This window comes from Apodemus sylvaticus, chromosome 3 (genome assembly GCF_947179515.1).
Source record: "Apodemus sylvaticus chromosome 3, mApoSyl1.1, whole genome shotgun sequence".
Classification (NCBI taxonomy): domain Eukaryota; kingdom Metazoa; phylum Chordata; class Mammalia; order Rodentia; family Muridae; genus Apodemus; species Apodemus sylvaticus.
In genome coordinates, this window is record NC_067474.1 from 16,630,592 (window position 1) to 16,653,392 (window position 22,801).

At 37.3% G+C, this 22,801-nt stretch overlaps 1 protein-coding gene across 1 annotated transcript in view; it reads left to right on the forward strand.

The window, feature by feature from the left end:
• Rp1 (RP1 axonemal microtubule associated) overlaps positions 1 to 22,801 on the forward strand; it is a 187,044-nt gene that overhangs the window by 48,691 nt on the left and 115,552 nt on the right. Inside the window, exons 4-5 of the mRNA XM_052175416.1 lie at positions 1,469 to 1,555; positions 13,419 to 13,551. Of these exons, the coding sequence (XP_052031376.1) occupies positions 1,469 to 1,555; positions 13,419 to 13,551 (220 nt within the window). The remainder of the gene's footprint in view (positions 1 to 1,468; positions 1,556 to 13,418; positions 13,552 to 22,801) is intronic.

Sequence of the window (22,801 nt, forward strand, 5' to 3'; positions counted from 1 at the left end):
TTGACATCAGCATAGTCAAACTGATCCTGTAGAATGCATTAGGAAATATCTCACCTGTTTTGGTGTTTAGAAAATATGAGAGAAATTTGATGTTATTCCACATTTAGCAGAATTCAGTAGGGATGTCTTTTTTTTTTATGCTTTTCTTTGATGCTATGTTTTAAAATTATGAATCCAATCTCTTGTCATAGACCTTTTTGCTTTTTCTGTGGTATAAGTTTTGTTGTTTTAATAAATTTTCCAGTAAATTTAGTTTTTAACAAGTGTAATTCCTATTAATTTTAATTTGTTGACATGATATACAATATTTTATACTTATATATATATATACTATTTTATAACCCTATATATTTTTATGAAACTTTAACATAATGTCTAATATTAGATTTTCGACTTTACCAATTTATATCTTTCTTCAGTCTGACTTAGTTGGAATAACCAAAGAACTCTAAATTCTGTTGATTTTTTTCCTGAAGAACTGTTTTTGTTTAATCGATTCTTTTTTTTATTTCTTATGTATTCATCAGTTTAATTGTTTTCATTTCCTTTCCTCTGCTAGATTAGGTTTAATTTACCCAAACTTTCTTTTAAGGTAGAAAAGGACTAGGCATCTAAGGCATTTCCCCCTCTGTTTTATATATGTAGGAATGGCTATTAATTTCCTTCTAAGCATTGCTTATACTATTTTTCCATATGTTGACTTTGGGTTCGTTTATCTCCATGATTTTTATAACTACTGTAAAATTTGTTTGATCAAGTAATTGAGAGTATGCTGTTTATTTTACATATAACTTCTATAATTTTCCTTCTAATACTAACTTCTAGATTAATTCCATTGTGTTTTGATATTATATTATAACATATTTGTTTTTAAAATCTCCTCTACCTTTTGTCAGTATATTACTATGTACTTTAGCTTTGAATTTACTGCATAAGACCAGGATGGTCTCAAACTTTTAATCTTTTTCTTTCTGAGTATTGTAATTGCAGGTGTATAACACCATACCCATCCATAATCTTTCTAAAATTTCAAGAACTAGTTGTGTTATATATCACATGGCTTATACTAATGAATGTTCTATACATACTTGGGAAGATTATATATTTATTGTAGAACGACTGTTGGATAGATGTTAGGGCAAGCTGGTATGCTCTAATTCCTGGTTATTTATTTGATCTATGACTTAAGCCACATTTCTACAGTTTATTATAGTGGACTGTGTGTTTCATTACCCAATCTTGCTTCTTCGCTGAGATAAGCATGTACCTTAATGGTATAGCATGTTCTCAGTATATGTGAGACCCTGAAGTTATTCTATAGCACCATGTTCTTGGCTTCGTAGTTTCAGTACTCTGGTATTAGTTTATATGCTGTCATTTTGATATCTTTAAGAACTATTCTTCTTACCAGTATGTAATGTTCTTTCATGAGCTGTATCCAAAAGTATAACTAAAACATGTTTTCTAGATCACGGTTGGGGACATAGGAATGCCATTTAAGATTCGTATTGGCCACACCAATTCTGGATGCTCCCCTTCCTGGCACTGTAAGGGGGTAAGGATATAATTTTTATATTTATATTTTACACAAACATTTCTGTAAATTCCTTCCAGGAATCATGTTTCATTGAGACATTTGATAAGTGCTGTTGAATCTATGGCGTCATTGAAGCTTTCCTCAACAGAAATATTGTTTTCCCTCTTTAGTTAATTAATCCCAATTGACTGAGGGGAAAAGCTTTAACTAAGTAAAATTCTTCCTTTCTATAAAGAAAAGAAAATACTTGGTATCACAGAGAAGCTTTCAGAGTTCTGGATTTATTTATATTACTGTTAAAAGATGATAGCTAAATGTTAATGATAGACATTGTTAAAATATGATAGTTAAATATCATTTTAAAAGTTAAAAGATGATTGTCTCTACAGTATCTACTTCCAAAATGTGAAGATACATCCACCGTGATACAGTAATCTATTAGGCTTGAATGTTAGCTCTGAAATTTAGGAAACACATGCTAATCAGGAAAAAGCCCTTTGAGCATTTTGTAAAGAAGGAAAAAGAACACTTATTTTTTTATGCTGCTTGTTATGAAAAATTCTGCTTATTTCTGTGATTAGCAGTAAATATGATCTCCTGACTAGACCCCTCAGTTCCTGCTTTGTGTTTTGTTGAATAACGTATTTACTTCTGCCATCATTAAAATATGGGGATCTTTAAGTGAAATTGTCAAGAGCCAATGATCAGTGAATCTAATCTTAGCATTTTGGGTGTAGAATTTCAGATGGGAATGGCCCTCATAGAATCATATGTTTGATAACTCTAACCACGTTACAAATGCATACAAACACATGCTTGGTAGATGGAGCAAAGCTTCAACAAGCAGGTTCCATCAACTTTAGTTTTCCTTCTACAATTTATATATCCCAGGAAAATCTTTCAAGCAGTATAGAAATTACTATGTGACTACATTCTATTTTTCTTTAAGTGAATAGTTCAATGAGTATACACACACAAATGTATTCTCAATACTCTCATATGAATACACATTATGTAGTACAGATAAGAAAAACACATTATTACTAAGAACTAATATACATTTGTAACTAGTCAAGTTGTTACAGATTAACAAAATGTAAGCAAGCAAGGTAATTGTCTCAGCTAATTTCTCTTACTGGCAGGCTGCAATTTGTGGTTACAAAGAAAGGCTCAATTATTTTATTATTTATCTTAAAAAGTAATCTTATATAAATCTTAAAACAATCACAAACAAAAACAATCATGGTTTTCTACTTTAAAGCCTCATAATGCGCATCTACTCACCAACAAATATTATTAAATCACATCAGGAAGCAGAGGGCAAAAATAAGTATAAGAAAGTAACCATCACCTTGACCACCAGTCCAGCTTCCCCAGAGTCATGTCTGCCCATGCTATTCTGCCTGCCATTGTTCTTGTTCCCTGACCTTAAAAATCGGTAGCTCAGATATTAAGAGTGTTCTTTTCTGAACTTCAGATTGCTCCCTAAGATTTTCTACATCAGAGCCATTAACTAAAATATCTTAATCTAACTTCACTAACAATCTATTTTTCCAAATTCTTATTGGGTGGTAGTCATTGTCAACCATCTACATCAGTTCTTTTCAAGGGTGGTGATTGAATGACTAATCTGCTCCAGCAGCAATGGTTATTGTGAGTGCAAGTCATACTGTCCAGTGAGAGTCTGGAAGCCCTGTTAGAGTTTTCATACAAGTAGTATATTAGGAAGGATATAAAGGCTACAAGTACAAGCAGAACAATGCTCCCTAACAGCATGAAATCCTCAGGACTTGATTCCATGAATCTTTGTTTCTTCAAGGCATACCCATTGTGATTGTGCTAACCAGAGGGCCACATTCCATGAGTTCTAAAGGTGTTTGTGGGCCCTTTCATATAGTCTTCGGTAAGGTAAAACCATAAAGGAAATAAACCATAGAAGCCAAAATCCACTAGATCATCTCAGACATCAAAAAGGCCATTGACAAAAGTCAATATCACTTCATGATAAAAGTCCCAGAGTGACTAGGGATATGAGAAACATACCTCCCCATAAGAAAGACAATAGACTGCAAACCTACAACCAACATCAAATAAAAAGCACAGAAACAAGACACTCCATAACCTATTCAATACAGTATTTGATTAATCGTGGATCTGGGTGATAGAGGGGATGGAGAGAGGAAAGGGCGCCAGGATGAGGTATGCGGGAAGACAGTAGAGAAACCCAGAGGACCAGAAGAATGAATGGAAATATGTAGCTTTGGAGGGTGGGGTAGGAGGGTGGTGCTCTAGAAAGTCCCAGAGAACTGGGATGTGAGAAGCTCCCAGGACTCAGTGGGGATGACTTTAACTGAAATGTCCAACAGTGGGGAGACGGAACCACTGGTAGATAGACAGGGTCCCCAGTAGAGGGATGGGGGTGGGTCACCAAACTACCTTCAAAAATTTTGACCCAGAATTTTTCCTGTCAAAAAGAATGCAGGGACAAAAATGGGTCAGAAATTGAAGGAAAGGCCATCCAGTGATCAGCACAACTTGGGGTCCATCCCATGCACAGGCACCAAACCCTGACACTATTGCTGATGCTATGTTGTGCTTATAGACAGGAGCCTAGCATGACTGTCCTCTGTCTGATAGGTACTGGCTGCATCTCACTGAGACAGAGGCAGATACTTATGACCAACCTTTGGACTGAGGTCAGGAACCCCTATGGAAGAGTTAGGGGAACAATTGAAGGAGCAGAAGGGGATGGTAACCCCATAGAAAGACCAACACTATCAACTAACCTGGACCTCTAGGAGTTCTCGAGATTAAGCCACCAACCAAACACAAGCTTTCCCATAGCCCCTGGCACATATGTAGCAGAAGGCTGTCTTTTGGGGCTCAGAGGGAGAAGATGTGTTTAATCCTGTAAAGATTTGATACTCAGGGAAGGGGGTGGGTAGGGGAGTGTCCTCTGAGAGGCAAAGAGTATGGGGTATGGGTAAAGAATTCTTGAAGGGGAGACTGGGTAGCAGAGCAACATTTGGAATATAAATAAATAAAACATATATATGGAGAGACTAGAATTGATTAATTGGGGAGGAGAATGGAAGAGAAGGGTAAGGGAGGGAGGGAGAGGAGGGATAACTAACATTAAGAGCCATTTGAAGGTCATATAGAAACCTACTAATGTAAAATCTTCCTGAACCTTATACACAGTTTTAAAAATCTAAATGAAGTTACCAAGTAATGGGGAGATTTTCCCCAAGTGGATATATTATACTATTATTTACGAGGAGAAGCTTACATGTAGTTAAATCCTTGGAAAACCTCTGTGGCAATCCCCAAACGTCTCAGGCTGTTGCTAAGGTTATTAGTTTCTCTTCACAAAGTGGTGTTAAGACCCTACTGCATAGGACAACACTTCTATATCTCATTTAATGTGGAGAAGTAAATCTAAAGTATAACTAGAGCTTTCACACTTATTGACTGGTATTCATGGTGAATGACTCCAAGTAAGCCGTGTCCTCTAGACACATTAGGACTTATGTACGTGTGAACTCACAGAGACTGTGGCAGCATGCACAGAGTGCAGAGTTTCAGAACAGATGGGTTCCAATGCTGACAAGGAGAAGTGGCCATGGTCTTCTGTTCCTAACTCAAAAGCTATCTGCTGTTGATGCTTGTAAAAGAAAAATTTATTTCCTTTAATGGAGTCTTATTAGGTATATTTACCACACATAGGGGTAGGTTCCACATCCATCTGTAGATGGCCAAAATAAAACAAATTCATTGTATATATATATATTTTTAGATTTTTGTAGACTTTTTGTTTCTGTGCTGGCTATAGGCAAATACAAGTCTTTGATGACTACTTGTGAATTATAAATTATTTTTAATTCGTCTTCCTATTCATGTTGATGTATGTATTTACTTGTATACAAATAAATATAAATAACATTATAAAAAAAAAACTGTGAAAGACCACAGGGTCTTTGAAGTTGAACTAAATACATTTTGCATTAAGATAAAGCCAGGGGCCTACAGTAGCCAGGGAGTGGCATGTGATGGCTTGCTTGAAAATAGACCTCAAAGGTTCATACATTTGAATACTTGGTTCTCAGTGGGTAGAACTGCTAGGAAGGATTAGGAGGTCTGGCCTTGCTGGAAGAGGCAACTCAATTTGAGGTTTTGAAATAATGGTGCCATTTCCAGTGTGCCTCTCTCTACCCTTTGACTGTGGACAAAGGTGTGAGCTCTCAGGGGTTCCTAACACCATCCCTTTTCTCTGCCTTCATATATTGTAATGCTCCAAACCTAAAAACCAATTAAACAATTTTTCATAAATTGTCTTGGCCATGCTATTTTATCACAGCAATAGAAAAGTAACTGAGATACTTGGTAAATTTTATTTCTTGCAGTTTTATAATATGAGAGAAAATTATTAAAAATTCATGGATGTTGAATCATTAATTAAAGCACATTTTTACTGCATTATTAGGCATGAATAATTGTTAGTAATGCCATCACCTTTACATTAAGGTAAAAAAATTCTTGAAGCAATGTGAAAAATTAAGTTTACTTTGAGGAAAATACAGAATATAATGGTCATAGTTCAAAATTATCCTTGACTTTTGTATAAAATAATGTTCTTTTTCTGCATCTTAGACCTTTCAAAATAGGACATTTAAGTTGCTGCTTAAATAATTACATAATTTAAAAGATTTTTATTTTTTAATACATTTATAGAAGTTTCTCATAGATGTTCTTGTGTTGCAGTGCCAATTAATCCTGCTCAAACCCACCTGGCGGTGGCGGCAGTGCACATTCCTGGCTACCCACCCTAGTATTCTGGGTTTCTGAATGAAAGACACACACACAGACACACACACACACACACACAGAGCCTTATATTTTAGTATGCCTTAAACAGCTCAATGATGGGTCACTCGCAAGCTTACACGTGGCTGACTACTTTCTGCTATTCCTAAGTTTTTGCACACTAAAATCTATATTCCATCTTTGGTGTTCTAGGGCCCCTGGGGCCACTCCCCCCTCCCCGCTCTCACAGGATTTAGGTATGCTCTCTCTTCTGTGTCTCTCAGGCTTGGCCTTGCTCCATTCCTGGCGTGGCAGTCCTGTTCTTCCTCTTGTGATCCCCTTGCCCACGAATGCTGAACGGTCTACCTCTGTCATCCTGCCTAGCCATTGGCCACCTGTAATTTTATTTACCAATTAGAACCGACTGTGGGCAGGAGCTCTTACCATCTTTGGGAACACATTTAACATAATACAAGCATTAGACCAAATCCACAACACTTTTGCCATCTCATTTGGTTAATAACTAATAACCACTACGAAGTTAGGATCTGGAAATACTTGTTAGGTGATTTAAGATCATGTAAGTTTGCAATTAAAAAAAAAAAAACCTACATAGGTGGTTTGTCTGCCAGCCCTACAGGAGTGGGGCCTGTGTCCTGCCCAGAGAGCTGCAGAAGGAGAGAAGCCCTGCGGCCATATTTGCTGCCTGCCAGGACAGAAAAGGGTCACTAGGTACTGTATCACCCTGAGCTTTAGATCTCTGGTGGTGCAAATCTCCAGGGGTCTGCCGGCACTCAGGAACTGACCACATAGGTGGTTCATCTGCCAGCCAGTCCATCGCAGGACCTGTGTGCTAGGTGAGAATCAACAGAGGGAGTGACCCCCACTACACTATCTTCGCTCCATAATAGAGCAGACAGAGAACACCTGGTTGACCTTGACAACCTAAGTATAACATTGCTTGAGGCAAGACTGAGCAGGGCTCCAAAGGCACAAAAGAGGAAGGCAGCATATCAGTAATCTGTGCCAGAGGAAACCCAGTCATCCAGTGTTGCAGAATTAATCTTAAAGATCCACAGTAGGTTGAACCACCAGCCAGTGACAATAAGACCATCTAACACCTGGGAGAACTAGATGGCTAAAGGCAAAGGTAGAAACTTTACTAACAGAAACGAAGGCATTATGGCAGCATCTGAACCCAATTCTCCAACAATAGCAAGTCCTGGATACCCAAACACACCAGAAAAACAAGATTTGGATTTAAAAATCACTGGTCATGATGCTGGTACAGGAACACATGAGGACATACTTAAAGAAATTCAGGAGAAAATGGATCAAAAATTAGAAGCCCTTACAAGAGAAACACAAAAATCATTGAAAGAAATTCAAGAGAATACAAAAGCCAATAAGGAGGAAACGCAAAAATCACTTAAAGAAATACAGGAGAACTTTGATCAACAGGCAGAAGTCATGAAAGAGGAAACACAAAAATCTCTTAAAGAATTACAGGAAAACACAAACAAGCAAATGACGAAACTGAGCAAAATCTTCCAGGATCTAAAAACAGAAGTAGAAACAACTAAGAAAGCACAAAGGAAGACAACTTTAGAGATAGAAAACCTTGGGAAGAAATCAGGGACCATAGACACAAATATCAACAACAGAATACAAGAGATAGAAGAAAGAATCTCAGATGCCGAAGATGCCATAGAAACCATGGACTCAACAGTTAAAGAAAATGCAAAATGCAAAAAGCTTGTAACCCAAAATATCCAGGAAATCCAGGACACAATTAGAAAGCCAAATCTAAGGATCATAGGTATTGATGAGAGTGAAGATTTACAACTTAAAGGGCCAGCAAATATCTTCAACAAAATTATGGAAGAAAACTTCCCTAACCTAAAGAGAGAGATGCCCATGAATATACAAGAAGCCTACAGAACTCCAAGCAGACTGGACCAGAACAGAAATACCTCCCATCACATAATAATCAAAACCCCAAATGTACTAAACAAAGAAAGAATACTTAGGGCAGTAAGAGAAAAAGGGCAAGTAACATATAAAGAAAGACCTATCAGAATTATACCAGATTTCTCACCAGAGACCATGTAAGCTAGAAAATCCTGGATGGGGCACATGCAGACTCTAAGAGAACACAAATGCCAGCTGAGACTACTATACCCAGCGAAACTCTCAATTACTGTAGATGGAGAAGCCAAGATATTCCATGACGACACCAAATTTATACAATATCTTTCCACAAACCCAGCCCTACAAAGGATAATAAGGGGAAAACACCATTACAACGAGAGAAACTATACCCTGTAAAAAGCAGGATATTAAGCTTCTTTCATGAAACCCAAAGAAGATAACCACACACGTATAAAATTAAATTCAAAAATGATAGGAAGCAATAACCACTACTCCTTAATATCTCTTAACATCAATGGACTCAATTCCCCAGTAAAAAGACATAGACTGGTTACGTAAACAGGACCCTACATTTTGCTACATACAGGAAATACACCTCAGTGTCAAAGACAAAAACTACCTTAGAGTAAAAGGCTGGAAGTCAATTCTACAAGCAAATGGTCCCAGGAAAGAAGCGGGAGTTGCCATTCTAATATCAGATAAAGTTGACTTTCAACCTAATGTCATCCAAAGAGACATGGAAGGTCACTTCTTGCTGGTCAAAGGAAAAATCCAACAAGAAGAACTCTCAATCCTGAACATCTATGCCCCAAATACAAGGGTGCCCTCATTCATAAAAGAAACTTTACTAAAGCTCAAAGCACACATTTCACCTAAAATAATAATTGTGGGTGACTTCAATACTCTACTCTCACCAATAGACCAAACAGGAAAACAGAAGCTAAACAGGGAGACAGTGAGACTAATTGAAGCTTTGGACCAATTGGAGTTAACATATATATATATATATATATATATGTTATATAAATAAATTATATAAATATAATTTTTCATCCCAAAGCAAAAGAATATACTTTTTTCTCAGCACCTCATGGTACCTTCTCCAAAATAGATCATATAGTTGGTCACAAGACAGACCTCAACAAATATAAGAAGATTGAAATAATCCCATGCCTCCTATCAGATCACTATGGAGTAAAAGTGGTCTTTAATAACAATAAAAACAACAGAAAGTCCACATACACATGGAAACTGAACAATACTCTACTCATTGATACCTTGGTCAAGGAAGAAATAAAGAAAGAAATCAAAGATTTCTTAGAATTTAGTGAAAATGAAGGTACAACATACACAAATCTATGGGACACAATGAAAGCACTGCTAAGAGGAAAACTCATAGCTTTGAGTGCCTCCAAAAAGAAATTCAAGAGAGCATACACTAGAAGATTAACGGAACAACTGAAAGCCCTGGAACAAAAAGAAGCTAATTCACCCAGGAGAAGAAGACAGGAAATCATCACACTCAGGAGTGAAATCAATCAAGTAGAAACCAAGAGAACCATACAAAGAATCAACAAAACCAAAAGCTGGTTCTTTGAAAAAATCAACAAGATAGATAAACCCTTAGCCAGACTAACCAAAGGGCACAGAGAAAGTATCCAAATTAACAAAATTAGAAATGAAAACGGAGATATTACAACAGAAACCGAGGAAATTAAAAAAAAAATCATCAGATCCTACTCCAAAAACCTGTACTCAACACAAGTGGAGAATCTGGAGGAAATGGACATTTTCTTAGACAGATACCAATTACCAAAATTAAACCAGGATCAAATATACCATCTAAACAGACCCATAACCCCTAAAGAAATAGAAGGGGTCATAGATAGGCTTCCGACCAAAAAAAGCACAGGATCAGATGGTTTCAGTGCAGAATTCTATCAGACCTTCAAAGAAGACTTAACACCAATACTCTTCAAACTTTCCCACCAAATAGAAACAGAAGGAACACTACCCAACTCCTTCTACAAAGCCACAATTATGTTGATACCAAAACCACACAAAGATCCAACTAAGAAAAGAGAATCTGAGGCCAATTTCCCTTATGAATATCGATGCTAAAATACTAAATAAAATTCTTGCCCACCAAATCCAAGAACAGATCAAAACGATCATCCACCATGATCAAGTAGGCTTCATCCTAGGGATACAGGGATGGTTCAATATAAGGAAATCCATCAATGCTATCCACTACATAAACAAACTCAAAGAAAAAAAACATATGATCATTTCATTAGATGCTGAAAAAGCATTTGACAAAATTCAGCATCCTTTCATGTTGAAAGTCTTGGAAAGGACAGGAATTCAAGGCCCATATCTAAACATCGTAAAAGCAATATTACCCGCAAACTGGTAGCCAACATCAAACTAAATGGAGAGAAACTTGAAGCAATCCCACTAAAATCAGGGACTAGACAAGGCTGCCCTCTCTCCATATCTTTTCAATGTAGTTCTTCAAGTCCTAGCTAGAGCAATTAGACAACATAAGGAAGTCAAAGGGATACAAATTGGAAAGGAAGAAGTCAAACTATCACTATTTGCAGATGATATGATAGTATATTTAAGTGACCCTAAAAACTCTACTAGAGAACTCCTAAAGCTGATAAACAACTTCAGCAAAGTGGCTGGCTACAAAATCAACGCAAGCAAATCAGTAGCCTTTATATTATATTCAAAGGAGAAGCAGACTGAGAATGAAATTAGGGAAATGGCTCCCTTCACAATAGCTACAAATAGCTAATGTATCTTAGGGTGACTCTAACCGAACAAGTGAAAGACCTATATGACAAGAACTTCAGATCTCTGAAGAAGGAAATCTAAGAAGATCTCAGAAAATGGAAAAATCTTCCATGCTCGTCGATTGGCAGGATTAATATAGTTAAAATGGCCATATTGCCAAAGGCAATCTACAGATTCAATGCTATCCCCATAAAAATCCTAACCCAGTTCTTCATAGAGCTAGAAAGAGCAATGCTCAAATTCATCTGGAATAACAAAAAACCCAGGATAGCTAAAACTTTTCTCAACAGTAAAAGAACTTCAGGGGGATTCAGTATCCCAGACTTTAAACTTTTCTACAGAGCAATAGTGATAAAAACTGCATGGTATTGATACAAGTTCAGGCAAGCAGATTAATGGAATAGGATTGAAGACCCAGAAATGAACCAACACACCTATGGTCACTTGATCTTCGACAAAGGAGCTGAAAGCATCCAGTGGAAAAAAGATAGTCTTTTCAACAAATGGTGCTGGTTCAATTGGAGGTCAGCTTGCAGAAGAATTTGAATCGATCCATTCTTATCTCCTTGTACTAAGCTCAACTCCAAATGGATCAAGGACCTCCACATAAAACCTGACACACTGAAACTAACAGAAACGAAACTGGGGAAGACCCTTGATGACATGGGCACAGGGGAAAAGTTCCTGAATAGAACACCAATAGCTTATGCTCTAAGATCAAGAATTGACAAATGGGACCTCATAAAACTACAGTTTCTGTAAGGCAAAGGACACTGTCAAAAGGACAAAACGTCAACCAACAGATTGGGAAAGGATCTTCACTAACCCTAAATCCGACAGAGGGCTAATATCTAATATATACAAAGAACTCAAGAAAGTAGAACCCGGAGAACCAAATAACCCCATTAAAAAGTGGGGTATGGAGCTAAACAAAGAATTTTCACATGAAGAACTTCAGAGGGCTGAGAAACACCTTAAGAAATGTTCAACATCATTAATCATTAGGGAAATGCAAATCAAAACAACCCTGAGATTTCACCTCATACCAGTAAGAATGGATAAGGTCAAAAACTCAGGAGACAGCAGGTGTTGGCAAGGATGTGGAGAAAGAAGAACACTCCTCCACTGCTGGTGGGATTGCAAGATGGTGCAACCAGTTTGGAAATCAGTCTGGAGGTTCCTCAGAAAACTGGGCATGTCACTTTCTGAGGACCCTGTTATACCATTCTTGGGCATATACCCAGAGGATTCTTCAGCATGCAATAAGGACACATTCTCCACTATGTTCATAGCAGCGCTATTTGTAGTAGCCAGAAGCTGGAAAGAACCCAGGTGTCCTTCAACGGAGGAATGGATGCAAAAAATGTGGTATATTTACACAATGGAGTATTGTTCAGCCATTAGAAACAATGAATCATGAAATTCTTAGACAAATAAATGGAGCTGGAGAACATCATACTAAGTGAGGTAAGTCTCAAAAGACCAATCATGGTATACACTCACAGATAAGTGGATATTAGCCTAGAAACTTTGAATACCCAAGACATAATCCACATATTAAATGCTGTCCAAAAAGAATGGAATAGTGGCCCCTGGTTCTGGCAAGACTCGGTGCAAGAGTATAGGGGAATTCCAGAACAGGGAAGTGGGATGGGCTAGATGTAGGAACGGGGGGGGGGGGGGGGGGGAAGAGAACTTATGGGACTTGTGGGGAGTGGGGACCCAGAAAAGGGGAAATCATCTGAAATGTAAATAAAAAATATATCAATTAAAAAAAAAACAACCCTACAACAATCAGAGTGAAGCATTCTCTTCCCCTTCTCTCTAAAACAAATATGCTCTCATTGAAAGACAGCATTCTTACCTGAGATCCCATGAAGGAAAGAGAACTTCCCTATTGCCTGAAAGTGAGGCAGTGGGATTAAACTCAGGGTTTTCTACATGATAAACTTGTAGCCACCTCTGAGCTGCCTCCATCTCCTGAGACACAATTGCTCTAAGACACATTGTTTACTAGAAAATCTTTTTCCAAGTATAGAAAAGACTTATATAGTTTGTTGTTTTGCCTCAATAAGATTCTAGATAATGGGCTATTACTGTTTTTATTCAATTTTCTATAGTGTATAAGTTTGAACTGTGACCTAAGTATCTAGCTTGGACAAAATAAACTTGATTCTCCAGTTCTTTCTTTCTCCCTCCCTCCCTCCCTCTCTCCCTCCCTCCCTCCTTCCCTCCCTCCCTCCCTCCATCCCTCCCTCCCTCTCTCCCTTCCTTCCTTTCTTCCTTCCTTCCTTTTATTTTTTCTTTCTTTCTTTCTTCTTTTTTTTTTTTTTTTTTGCTATTACAGATAGAATTGCAAAACATGAATTCTGGACAAAAGTTTTATATTCCTGTTCAAAGATGGCTGGCACAAGAGCAAGAGGATGGAGAAATCTGCCGCGAATTTCCTATTTTCAGCAAAGGACAACCTGTCCTTCCAGGTAAGGAAGATACAACTCTAGGTACAGAGATAAAACTAGCTTGCCCAAATGTGGAAAAACAAGGAAGTTAATAATTTCATGTTGAGTAAGTAATTGAATGAATAATTAAGATGGTTAATGTTTTAAATCAATTACTGTTGCTGTTATAACAAATGCATATACATATTCTTAAATGGTATTATACATCAGTTTTCAATTATATGTTCTTATTGTAGTTAGTCCTGTTGGAAAGTTGACTGAAGCACCACTTAATAAGATTAATTCACAGAGGATAGTAACCAACATGGTCTAGTGCAGTGGGTCTCAACCTTCCTAATGCTTTGGAATCTTTACTACAGTTTCCTATGGTGGGATTATCCACAGCCACAAAAATGCTTTGTTGCTACTTCATCATGCTTTGAATCATAATGTAAATATTTTTGGAGGTACATATTTGCCAAAGAGACTTCAACCCACAGTTTGAGAACAGCTGCCATAGAGGAACAGAATTAAGTGGATAGATACACATCAAAATCAGGTGTTTCTACCCTCTTATGCAGGCCATACACAATACAGTTTAGGTGGTCCCGCAATGACTCTTCATTGGAGAGACTGAAGACAGGTTAATTTCTCAATCTACCAGATTGGATGGCTCAGCAGTCTGTGCCCGGTCTTTCTAGAAAGGCCTTGGAGGGTTTCTAGAAAGGTACTTAGAAAGTCCTTGCTGGAGGCCTAAGGAACCTGTACTCTCTTATCAATAAAGCAATATAACTGCAAAGGCAGTAATAGGATAGATGGTATGCACTCACTAATAAGTGGATATTAACCTAGAAAACTGGAATACCCAAAACATAATCCACACATCAAATGAGGTACAAGAAGAAAGGAGGAGTGGCCCCTGGTTCTGGAAAGACTCAGTGAAGCAGTATTCGGCAAAACCAGAACGGGGAAGTGGGAAGGGGTGGGTGGGAGGACAGGGGAAGAGAAGGGGGCTTACGGGACTTTCGGGGAGTGGGGGGCTAGAAAAGGGGAAATCATTTAAATGTAAATAAATTATGTCTAATAAAAAAATTAAAAAAAAGAAATGTAAATAAAGAATATATATAATGAAAAAAAAAAAAGAGCTTCCAAACCACCAGCAGTTACATCCTCTGGTACAAGGGTCAGGGTGGGGAGTAGCAACTTGCAAACATTAAATAATCTACTGTAAAAAAAAATCTTAAAATCTGCAGGTATGTGAATTGGATTAGAAAAAATTATACTCAGTGAGGTAATCTAGATTTAGAAAGACAAAAGTTTCATGTGGATCCTAGTTATGCATCTTTAGAGTTGAGTCTGTAACATGAAGTAATTAAAGAAGTCTGAAAGAAGAAAGGATCTATGGGAGGACAGGTGGAGAAGGAGCACTGGAGAGGGGTTTGGTAGGACACAGGTGCTATGGAGCAGAAATGAGAAAACAGGAGAAAGGGAGATAACTGAGGAGAAGAGAAGGAGGGTAATATGGAGGGAAAGAGGGTAGAGAGAGAGAGATAGCTCTAAGGGTGCTTGTGAAAGCTGTAGGGGAACATTATAAACTTAAAATAATGCTCCTCCACAAGACCCAGAGACTAACTAAAACTCTGGTGCCAGATATGGAAACCTGATTCTTGGTCAAGAGGTGCCAAGAGATTCCTCAAACAGTATAAGCTATCAGTATTGCCACTGTTACCAGAACTTGAATGTAGTAAGACCCTGTTGCTGGGTCTTACTATACACTTTAGACACAAGGCATAAAGGATCAGAGTACAAAATGACTCGTGCCTACATCCTAAAACTCTGTTCTCATATGGCATTTTCAAAGTTTCCAGTATTACATTAAGGCCTTTGATTCATAGAGAGAGATATGAGAGAGAGATGAATATATCTAGAATGAAAATAGAGAGATATGAAACAGTCTAGTTCTATTCTGCACATTTACATGCAGTTTTCTCAGTACAAGGTGATTGCTCTAGTGACATGGGCTTATTCTTAGGTCCCTATTCTATTCTGTTGGATTTTCATATTGGTTTATTTTTTTGTGCCAGTGCCATGCTGGTTTTATTATTAAGATTCTATGAAGTAATTTTTTGAGCAGGATCATGTGTCTTACAATGTAATTTGTAATCAGTTACTATTATTATATATGTCCAATGTTTCTATTTTTGTTTGGTATCAGTTTGACTGAGATTTTTTGTCTTTTTATAAAGTATATAAACTTCACTTCACTTCATACTTCACTGATGAAACTATTATTACACAAGCTGTTTACTGCAGAGAGGGTACTAATGGCAAACAAAAGAAACAATTTGCCCTAATATACTTGAATAGTGAGCTTACTGATGATACTTTTCAGAAATGTATGATTCAAAGGCAGCTACATCACTGAAAAAACTCACAAAGCATGTGTGTTGACTCTGAAATTGGCATTATTAGAGTTTTCTTCATAACTTGTAGGTAGGTCCATAGAAGGGTCTGTTCTTTATACATATTATATACACACACACACACATATACATATGTGTGTGTGTGTTTGTGTGTATACATATTTATGTATAATTTTTAAATCATACCCTTACCTTCCCCTAACTCCTTTGATATCCTCTTCCCCTCCTGACCTATCCAAACTTAAGTTTTTTTCAGAAAAACAGACAAAAATCACAATATAACAAAACAAAGAAAACAAAAGTAAAATACTACACAAAAAAGGAACCAACCAACCAACCAACAAAACAACAACAACAACAACAACAAACCACCACCAAACTAAGCAAATAATGCTCACAAAAAACTGTGGAGTCCATTTTATTTTGATCAGCTACTCATGAAAATGGAGTGGAGTGGGTGACATACCCAGTATTACTCCATTGGACAAAACTGATTTTTCTCTTTCCCAGCAGCTATGAAAGACAGTTCAGTTGTTAACTTTTACCCGTGTGGCTAGTTATTCATTCGTTCATTCATTCATTCATATTTCCTTTTTTAAATTAGTTTTTTAATATATTCTGATCAGTTTCCCCTCCCTTCTGTCTTCCCAGTTCTTTCCCCCAGGTTCAAAGAGGATATCAAAGGAGTTAGGGGAAGGTAAGGGTATGATTTAAAAATTATACATAAATATGTATACACACAAACACACATATATATGTATATATGTGTATATTTATAATATGTATAACATATGTGCAGAGGGCCTAGGTCAGCCTCATGCAGGGACACTGGTTAGTGGTTCAGTCTCTGTGAGTCCCTATGAGTCTTGCTTAGTTGACTCTTTGGGTTTTCCTGTGATGTTCCTGGCCATTCTGGCTCCCTTCTTCCCCATCTTCAGCAGGATTTCTCAAGCTTCCCATAATGTTGGGTTGGGTGTCTCTGCATCTGTTTCCATCAGTTTTTGGGTAAGATTCTCTAATCATGATTTGTCTAGGCAACAATCTATGAATTCATGAGGAATATCATGAGGAATAATTTAATTGATTTTTTTCAGTTATGTTTGGTTCTATCCTAGGTCTCTAGGCTAACCAGCCTCAGGTTCTCGCTCTCCAAGCAACATCAGGGTTAGGCTTCCTCTCATAGCCTGAGTCTCAGGGTGGTCCAGTCATCGGTTGACCACTTTCACAATTTCTGAGCACATCTTGTAGGTGGGGCAAATTGTCCACTGAATGCTTTGTGGATGGGTTTGTATCCCAATCCCTCCACTGGAAGTCAGGTCTGGTTGCAAGAAAAAGATGGCTAACTCAGGCTCCGCATCATTTCTAGGGGCCTTAGTTAGTCCTTGTAGAACCCTGGCAGTTTCACTGCACAAGGTTTCCAGCTCATCCCTGAGATGTCACCCAACCCCCATTCCAGTTGTCTCTATAAGTACTCTCTCCCTCCATCCTCCACAGAGATAATCCCTTCTTGTTGCCCTCCCCTGCCTCTGCACTTTCAATTCTATTTCTCCTTTGCATGGAGATTTACTTGAGCTGTCCTTGTTACTTAGCTTATCTAAGAGAAGTCTCTGTTTAGCTCTGTGCCCTACCCTTTACAATAGCCATAAATAATACAAAATATCTTGGTATAACTCTAGCCAAGGAAGTGAGAGACCTATACATCAAGAACTTTAACGTCCCTGAAGAAAATAATTGAGAAAGATATCAGAAGATGGAAAAATCTCCTATGCTCACAGATCAGTAGAATTAATATAGTGAAATGGCCATCTTACCAAAAAATTTACAGATTCAATGCAGTTCCCGTCAAAATTCCAACACAATTCTTCACAGACCCTAACAGAGCAATTCTCAGCTTCATTTGGAAAAACAAAAACCCAGGATAGAAAAAAATTGTCTTGAACAATAAAAACTTCCAGAGATATCACTGTCCCTGACTGCAAGCTATACTGCAGAGCAATAGTAACAAAAACTGCATGATAGTGGTATAAGAACAGACAGATTGATCAACAGAATTGAATCAAAGACCCTGAAATAAACACAGATGTTTCTCCACCTGCCTGCCCCTTTTCAATTTCCTGTCCTTTCCTTTAACTTTTTTTTTTACACACACATACATGGAGGATGTGTATAAAAACCTATGAGTTCATAGGAGTGGGGACAACTACTGGAGCATAATTGGCTTATCTTGGGCCATGTCCTTAAAGAGAACTGACTCTCCCTTCCTCAGAAGCCATCAACTACAAATAACTCTTCTGCTAGGAGTGTGGGCTTAAGAACTCTTGATACCTTCCGTGCTGTAGTATTGTTCTTGAGTAGACCTTTTGTAGGCACAAACATATACTGTGTGTTCATGTGTACAGCACACTTCATGCCACTCTTTGTCTCTAGTTTTCTCTAATTAAGGTTTGCAGGAGATCTATACTGAGATCAAATGAAACTTTGTTGAGGTACAAACTGCTGGGCTGTCTCTGAGTGAAGGGAGAACAGCTCCACCAAAATAGAGCTTGTGTTTTTATAGGATGGTTTAAGTTTGGTGAGAGAGCATTAAGGGGGAAGGCAAGTGCTGCGAACAAAGAAGCTGTTGTAAACATAAAATTTTATGAGGGGATGTCTGATCATAACAGGATGCTGTGGGAATTAAGATAACAGGATGCTGTGGGAGTTAAGATAACAGGATGATGTGGGAGTTAAGATGGCAGGATGCTGTTGTCTTGGGTCAGACTCTGTGTAGGCACAAACATACTCTAACATATTCTGAGACATGCAGAATATACAGTTTTTATTTATCCAAAGAGTCTAATTCCCTGCTTGCTAGGGAATTGGTCCAACCTATCCTACCAGACTTTTATTGATTACATGGTTATTATTGGTCTTCCCTATCTACTTCCTGATACACAGGGACTGGTCCAAGTCATGGTATGGCAGGAGGTTCTGGAAATGAGAAATTTTTGTTTGAGGTATACCTGTTATCCAGGATTGGTAGATTAGTTGTAGAGGCTTGGAGAGAAGGTATTTGAACAGGGTAGGCAAGTAGTCATGCAATGGTGTAGACTCAAGGTAAGAATGTTACCCAGCAGGAAGGGGTGAGCACACATATTCTCAAAGGGACTGAAAAGGGGAAAAGAAGAGGCACAGGTGTGTGTGTGTGTGTATGTGTGTGTGTGTGTGTGTGTGTGTGTGTGTGTGTCTTGTCCTGGTTAGATACAGAGGAAGGAGATGGATCCAGGGCAAACATAACTCTTCTGTTAGTTTATAGAGGTGGGCTTTAATGATGGCATTAGATCATTCCTTATTTCTGAAAGTGTTGGGTCATTAAAGGCAAAGAAGTTGTAAAAGTCAGGGTAGATCAGCATAGAAAAGAAAATATCCTTTAAATCTAGGACAGAAATGTGTGGTAGATGATAGGATTTGAAATAGAACCATGTATGGGTTGGTATGGAGTGACAGGACAAATATGGAGAACTGCAGTTAATGGTATGAGGCAGAGGCCCTGGACCAGGTGGTGGGAGCCATCTAGTTCAAGTACAGAAGGATAGGGGTATTATAGGATGAGTGACTTGGGATGAGGAGTCTGGGTGCGGTGAGGATGGATTTTAGTTCAAGATGACGTTTAAGAGCAATGGGGTATCAAGAACAGCAAGGAAAGACTGGGGTATATGCAAATGAGTGAGTGATGGGAAATGAGGTTAGAGCTGCCCCATATTACACAACTAGTAAAGGAGGGGAGAAGGAATCAGAGAAGTGATTGTCCTTGATTATGTCTGACAGGAGAAATCCTGTCTCAGGGATCAACTACCAATCCCCACTACAAAGACCTATGAAGTTTAAGTCTTCCTAGTGTAGGAAGGTAGGACTGACTATGTGGCCCTTACATTTGAGACAAATGATAGCAGCTTACTTGTCATCTAGACTATGACCTTGTGCTCCTCCATTGTGATTGGGAGTATGTGGTTGAAAGCTGGAGATCCCAGAGCACCATCAATATTCAGTTGACAATATTGGAAAATTACTCAAAGTATTCTGTGAGGGCTTTGGGGAAGGGCTAGCTTACCTTTTATTGGCAGGAATGGACAGTCAAACTTCCAGTGTTCCTCACATCTGCATTGTGGGCATGGTGGTGAGCAAGGGCTTTGCTATAGTGTTTTGTGTTTCCTCATCAAAAGCTGGTGGCACATGTTGTGACCCCATCCTTTTAGAAAGTACCTGCAGGCCTGCTGCCAGGAACTGGCATTTATGTTTGCCTTAGGCCATCTTTTTGGGGGGTTCCTGTTCCTCTCTGTCTATGAAAGATGTTAAATGCCATTTTACTATGATCCCCTAAGGGGTTTGAGGGCCATTTTCTAACATTTTAAACTTTTTAAAGATGTCAGGAGTCATCTGGAAGAGAATATGAGTATTGAAGACCAAATACCCTCCTGAGAGTCGGAGTCTAGATGAGTGTACTGAGTTAGGGCTTTGATTAGTCAGCTAATGAACTCATCCCTTTTGAGTTACAATATAGAGAATGTCAAAATTAATCATCTTATGAGAAGCTTGCTGATATCTATATATCTATATATCTATATCTATCTATCTCTATATCTATATCTATCTATACATATACATATATATATGAAAATGTTAGGTGTTCTGAAGGAAGCCAAAAACAATGTGCTCTGCTAGGTTATATGAAATACATTAAAAATTTAGTTTTTTTTTGTGGTAACACATGGTCATTATTACCTTTACCATCAAAACTATTCTTAAGCATACAGTTTGATATCATTAATTCTACACATGCTGTTGTGCATCGGTTCTCTGAAAGTGAATCTCTGCCTATTTGAGAGAAATTCTTCCACTTTTCCAAGAGCTCTTGAACTTCTGTTTCTATGCTTTTCATTATTTTAGATGCTTCACTATAGTATTTATCATTCCATGATAGAATTCTTTCTCTTAATATATAGAAAACACAACCCATAGTCATAGAATAAAATAGTATTTCGACATGATCTCATAGTCCCACAAAGAAATCAAAATCTTAAGGAGATATTTAAACTTGAACAAGTGTTTTCATTGCTACCTTGTGGACAATAGCTAAGACATTCAGAAAACTCAATGTACATTGGAAGATGAACAGAATTTTGGTATACACCTAAAATCAAGTATGCAATAACAAAAGAGAAGTCAACACTGCTATATTTGATGAACACCTGTGTTCTTTGTGTGATAATAGTATTTGATACCTTTGGAAGAACTTCTATGGTGTTTTACATTGTAATCTCAGAATAACACATTTCAACAAAAGTGCACTGAAACTACTGTCTGTTTCTATTTTTCTCTTGTTTTCTGTAGAACATGTTTCTGTTCTGTTCATACCAGTTATTCTAATGGTTTCCTAGTGTTCTATGCTGTGGTTTTTATTTGAATTGTTGTTACAGTCATGCTGAGTTTTCATATGCTTCATGACCTTTTAAATATTTTATTTGGGGAATTGTCTGAGCTTGTTCTTTGCAAATTGTGAATTTATTTGTCTTGTTACTTTTGTTGAGTTGCACTGCTCCTTCTGTTTACTGGATATTAACTCCTTAATTAATATATAATTTGTGATTGTTTTCTACTATTTTATGGCTTTATTCATTCAAAATATTCTACAGTGTGGAATATTTTAAATTTGATATAGTATGCATGTTTCTTCTTTTGCTTTTCCTGCATTTGATTTTGCTCTCTTGCCTGAGAAATCAGTAAATTTTATATACCAACCCTTTCTCTATATTTTATTGCAGTTTTATTATCTTAGATTTTTTGTGTAGGTCCTCAGTGATTTTAGTTATTCTCTGGGTATAATATAAAGGACTAGATCATTATTTGTCGTATAGATATCTAGCTTACTAACACCTATTACTAAGAAGTTATCATCTCATATTGTGTAATCTTCTCATACTCATTGAAAAAGATTTTATGTTTTAAAATCAAGAAGAATTCAGTGAAAGCATTTTTTCTTCTTCAAGACAGTTTAACTATCTAAAGAATGCCTACACATTAAATATGTATTTTATGATGCTTTTTATTTCAGTAAAAGTTCATGATGACTTTTTTAATACTGATTATACAGTCTTTAGATTTCTCTGAGTAATACAGGCATTTAAACAATATTAATTCTTCCATCCATAATCATGAACTATCTTTCTGTTTGTTTTTATGTTGTTTACTTTATTTCAGGAATGATTTCTAGTTTCCAGTGACAATTACCTTGGTTGAATTAAGTATTTCATTTTCTTCAATGCTTTTTATAAATACAGTGATTTCAACTTTGAATATTTAGATGTATATGTGGTTAAACAGGCGTATCTGTGGGGTGTGGGATTTCAAGGAAAATGGATGGAATGCAAGAGGTAATAGGGGGAGGAAGGAACAATTGGAAAAGGGATAAATGGGGTGGCAGATGAGAGGGCAGGATAGAAAGGAAGTATGGGAAGGATGACTAACACTAAAGACCTTAAACTGTGCCCTATGAAAGCCTGCTTCTCTATAAACTTCCTGAGATATTTACATATACATATATAAAGGGTATTTAAATAGAGATATACAATAAAACCAATATTTTTATGCCATTAGCACTACATCCTTTCTGTAGCCTAAAAACCAAAAAAATTGTTTCTACTTTAAGCCTTAGTGTTTAAGAAATACATTTAATATGATAACCACAGATATTGATTCTTCTGGTGGATCTTGGTAAACTTAAGTGACAATATAAATCTTCATTATTTATGGGAAAAGATTAAAAGGCTAACATTAACAGTATTTTGTAGAGGTTGACTGTAACCCTCCAGGATAACTTTCAGAAGTTTGAG